This window comes from Zerene cesonia, unplaced genomic scaffold, assembly GCF_012273895.1.
Source record: "Zerene cesonia ecotype Mississippi unplaced genomic scaffold, Zerene_cesonia_1.1 Zces_u003, whole genome shotgun sequence".
Lineage (NCBI taxonomy): Eukaryota > Metazoa > Arthropoda > Insecta > Lepidoptera > Pieridae > Zerene > Zerene cesonia.
In genome coordinates, this window is record NW_024045133.1 from 2,668,445 (window position 1) to 2,673,256 (window position 4,812).

Below are 4,812 nucleotides of genomic sequence, written 5' to 3' on the forward strand. Positions count from 1 at the left end.
GTGTTCCTGCAACACATCATCAGTTAGAAAACCAACTCCGCAGAGTTCACATCTGTATTTCTTATTCATATATTTTTCATCTCTCTTTTTATTTGCAATGTCTTCCAGTTGTTCCTCTGTGGATAAGTAGATGACTTCAAAACCTGCATTTGTGCTGCAACAATCCCACTGATATTATAAATGCGAAAGTTTGTAAGGTAGTGTGTATGTTTGTTGCTCTTTCACGCAAAAACTACTGAACCCATTGCAATGAAATTTGGTACGTAGACAGCTGGACAGCTGGAACAACATATAGGCAATATTTTATCCCGATATTCCTATGGGATACGGACTTACGCAGGTGAAACCACGGGTCGCAGCTAGTAGCTTATTATATAAACAAGCCATTGCCTGCAGCTTCGCCCGCGTGGTCGAAGTAAATTTTAATAGTACAAACTTTCATCCCCTATTTTATCCCTTTGGGGATAGATGCCTACATCATGGCAATATGCTTGCTAAATTTCAGCCTGATTGGTTCAGTAGTTTGGGCTGTGAGATGATATATCAGTCAGTCAGTCACCTTTGACTCATAAATTAAGGTCTTTTGGGTGGTATATATTAAAATATTATCAAGTCGCATCCATGACATGTCACATTCCATCATTCATGAGCAAACAAACTGCAATAATTCATTAGTAATTATTTTAAATATCACAATAAATTAAATTCAGTATACCTCGGAGTTTTTTCACTATAATCATTCCATTCAAGATCTTTAAATTCATCATTTTCAGTATATTTATCATGGTCCAGAACAGATTCATCTATATCAACCTCATTAAAAGATGGCATAATATTTATATTATCCAATCGTTTTATAGTATATTTGTATGGATTACACTGAAAGTAATAAATTTATAGTTAATTACACAAGTACCTAATTGATCAGTTGATAAATTGCCAGTTACAAATGCTATTAACATAGGGTAGTTGCAGTGGCGTAGCTAGGGGGACAAGGGTCCTGGTGCATAGGGAAAGAATCGGGCCCTCCTCCCCTCTTTCCGCCTTCCTTCCCTCTTTCAAAGCTGAGGTTAGAGGGCCCCCTGAGCTCCGGGGCCTGGTGCACTGCACCACCTGGACCTATGATAGCTACGCCACTGGGTAGTTGGATCATATAAACAATGCACAAACACCAAGGTATAAGATAAGATATTCCTATGAATGCACCCCGTTTTAAAGGATTGAATATCTACTATATATGACAGTTATTCATCCAACAAAATATTAAACCAGAAGTTGAGAAGTTGTATCTAAGGCCTTTCATTTTGTATATTTGCATTTGGCAAAAGATAAAAGAAAACTCCCGTTTCCCAGAGTGGGGTATGGGGCTGATACATATACATATATTTCACTGATTGATTTTCTTTACAGACAAGTGGGTGATCAGCCTTCTGTGTCCCCACTGGGAGACAAACCCAGAACCTCAGTTCTATGCTAACCCATCAACCACCGTTCTAAGGAGGTTTTCAAAAGGTAAATGTAACTTTTGGTAAGTAATAAATACCTGACTTATGTCTTCTATTCTGCCAACCCTTGTTACATCTTGACATAATTTAATGAATTCAATAAATTTCTCAATTTTCTTCAGTGCTTTTTCACACCAACAGCAAATGTATGATTTATCATTCTGTAACTTTACAACATTAATATATCATCATAATTGTTTATATCTATAATCACAATAATAATATAAATGTGAAAGGTTATTTGTTTGGATGTTTGTCCGTCAATCACGCTGAAACTACTGAACAGATCTTGATGAAATTTGGTATACAGACAGGGTATAAACTGACTTGATAGGATACTTTTTAACCCGATTAAATGCTCCCATGGGATAACTAAATTATTTGTCCTAATTCCATGCGGGCAAAGCCGCGAGTGAAAGCTAGTACACATAATAAAACAGTAATCAGACCATTTATGAGAGTATGTAATTGCTATCCAATGTAAATAATTTATTGACTACAAAATAATGTAAATTTTTCGTTCTGTTTGCCTGTTTGTCTATTTGTATGAATAACGTGAAATGTGAAATTCATGTGAATTACATAAAAACGACTGGACAGATTTTGACAGAATTTTATACATTTAAAAATAAAAAAAAACAAAGTACATAATTATGTAGTCTACGCGAGCGAAGATATATAACTTACATTATATCCGAGTTTTAGCAATAAATGTGCTAAATTTATATCTAAAGTTCGGGAGCAATTTCTACGGCATAAGCAACAAGAACTTTGATTGTTCATTTTGATTAATTCTGTATATATTTCATACAATATTCACAGCTAGACACACTTTAGGTTACGTTCCGTTAAATTTATTTTTCAGTTTAATGACAATTTAATCATGTAAATAGTCTATCCGAGATTATATCGAAAAGTAATCATGAGTTAAGATCACGCTTTATCTTTCTTTTTCAAATTTTAAAGTGTATTCACAGACTCCTAAATAGAAGGTACCTTTGTTATTGTTTTACTTGACAGTGTTTTGTTTTTGACATTTTTATTATTAGTTTAACATTTTTAGAGTGGATAGCAAGTCTTTTCGAAATAAAGATCCTACTACATAGTAACTTACAGGTATAAATTCGTGAAAGCTTTACAGTACCAATGTACTTTAAATTTGCTGAATTAAGAAATAAAAATATATGTGAAAAATAGTGGTATGACATGTAGACTTATTACATTCGAACCTTTATTCTGACCATAAAATTGAATATACCATGTATACAAAACCGTCAAAATAAATTTTAAGAAATAAAACGACATTTGCAGGTTGACAATTGACATAATGTTTTCGATTTGTTTTTTAAACAAAAAATACAGCTTAACACTGAAACATGTGTGAAATCTTAAATAAAACTTGTAAAACATGCTTCAGTACTGGAAGGACAACAAGTTCGATTACAGATTTGAACATTCTACTTACTACACTTAATATACGGGAGGTAAGTCTTCAAATAAATAGTAAATGAGCAATATTTGTTTGCGTTTCGCAGTTTTCAAGTCTTTGTAATTTCAGATAGATACATCTAATGGTGAAATTTGTTGGGAATGCAAAGCAGTTGTGTTCAAGTTCTACGATTTTAAGCAAAAAGCAATTAGGCTACAGAATTTACTGGCTGCATCAAACCAGGTACATAAATTTTGTATCAATTTGGACAATCAAAAATTTTGAATCTATTAATGATATAAGTGATAACTAGCTGTGACCCGCGGTCGAAACCGCGTAAGTCCGTATCCCGTAGGAATATCGGTATAAAAAGTGCCTATGTGTTATTTCAGTTGTCCAGCTATCTACGAAGCATAATAGTATTATTATTCACCAATAGATGTCAGGAAAAAAAAACACGAATATGACATTTTCTAAAAAAAATTCCTAGCTAGATCGATTTATCGCCCCGGAAACCCCCTATATACTAAATTTCATGAAAATCGTTGGAGCCGTTTCCGAGATTCCAATTATATATATATATATATATACAAGAATTGCTCGTTTAAAGGTATAAGATATAGCCTATAGATCAGTCAATCACCTTTTGTTGCGCTTTAATAAACAAACTCCTCCATCGCCCTAAAACTAGAGTCTGACTGTGACCATTATATGAACTATATGTACTGTTAAATAGTATTACATAAAATTTCTACAATTTTCAGAATAAACTTAAAACATTCAGCTCACTAACATGCAAAACAAAGAATATATATGATTTTGAATATAATTATGAAGATGAAGTCAAAGTTGAATCAATAAAAATAGAGCTTTTAAGTTCTGAAATCAATTTCAAAGATGAAAATACAGATTTTAAAACTACTTATGATATAAGTGATAATATAGATAAAACAAATCATAAAAAGAAAAATCAGATAATAAATAAAGCTAAGTCAATTAAAGAAAGGATTCTAAATTCAAAAATAATAGATAAAATAGAAAACAAAGATTTAAAAAATGGAATCGAGGACAAGCTTATAGATGAGAAAGAATTAAGAAATAAGTTTAAAACGATAATTTATACAGAAGAGGAGTTATTGTTGAATAGAGAAGAGAAGAGAAACCATCCAAATTTCAAGAAGATACCATTCAAATGTGATACATGTGTACTTGGGTTTATTAAAAAGGATTCTCTTGATTTACATGTGGAAAAATACCATAGACAGGTATGAAGTTCATTTGTTTATCTAAAAAAAAGTAATATTCTGTATTTATCTGTGTGTTTTCAGGAGTATATCTTTTCTACAATCTATACTAATATTGTAAAGCTCAAGAGTTTGTTTGTTAGTTTGAATGCACTATTCTCAGGAACTACTGGTCCTATTTGAAATATCCTCTCAGTGTTAGACAGCCCATTAATTGAGCAAGACTATAGGCTATATATGTACCATGGGCGAAGCCGGGGCGGACCACTACATACAAACCTGAGTTAACTTAATTGTTTTAAAAACAAGACAATAAAAAAGTATAAATAAAATAGATGTATTAAGAAAATAGATAAAAAATTAATAAGTATACCATAATGAATTAAATTGATTACTTCTATACATACTCTAGATATATATATTTAAAAAAAATCAACACATATCAAACACGACGATCGCCTCAACTAGTAATAAACCTGTGCTAGAGACAACTGACACCTTCCACTCTAGACCTAGCCATCATTGCTAAAGTCAGACACAAACAAAAAAAAATATATGTATATGTATATACCTAGTCTTGCCATAAATATTGTAATAAAGAAAAAAGAAAATTGTTAACTGCAAATAACATTTA

The 4,812-nt window shown here is 31.9% G+C and overlaps 1 protein-coding gene across 2 annotated transcripts in view; it reads left to right on the forward strand.

Moving 5' to 3' along the window:
• Positions 1–2,809: 2,809 nt before the first annotated feature.
• Positions 2,810–4,812, forward strand: part of LOC119838595 (zinc finger protein 28-like) — an 8,103-nt gene continuing 6,100 nt past the window's right edge. For both annotated transcript variants that reach the window (XR_005288202.1, XM_038364584.1), the window contains exons 1-3: positions 2,810–2,989; positions 3,064–3,177; positions 3,699–4,199. Coding sequence is in view for 1 of the 2 variants with exons in the window: in XM_038364584.1 (XP_038220512.1) it covers positions 2,882–2,989; positions 3,064–3,177; positions 3,699–4,199 (723 nt within the window). In the remaining variant the exon portion in view is untranslated. The remainder of the gene's footprint in view (positions 2,990–3,063; positions 3,178–3,698; positions 4,200–4,812) is intronic.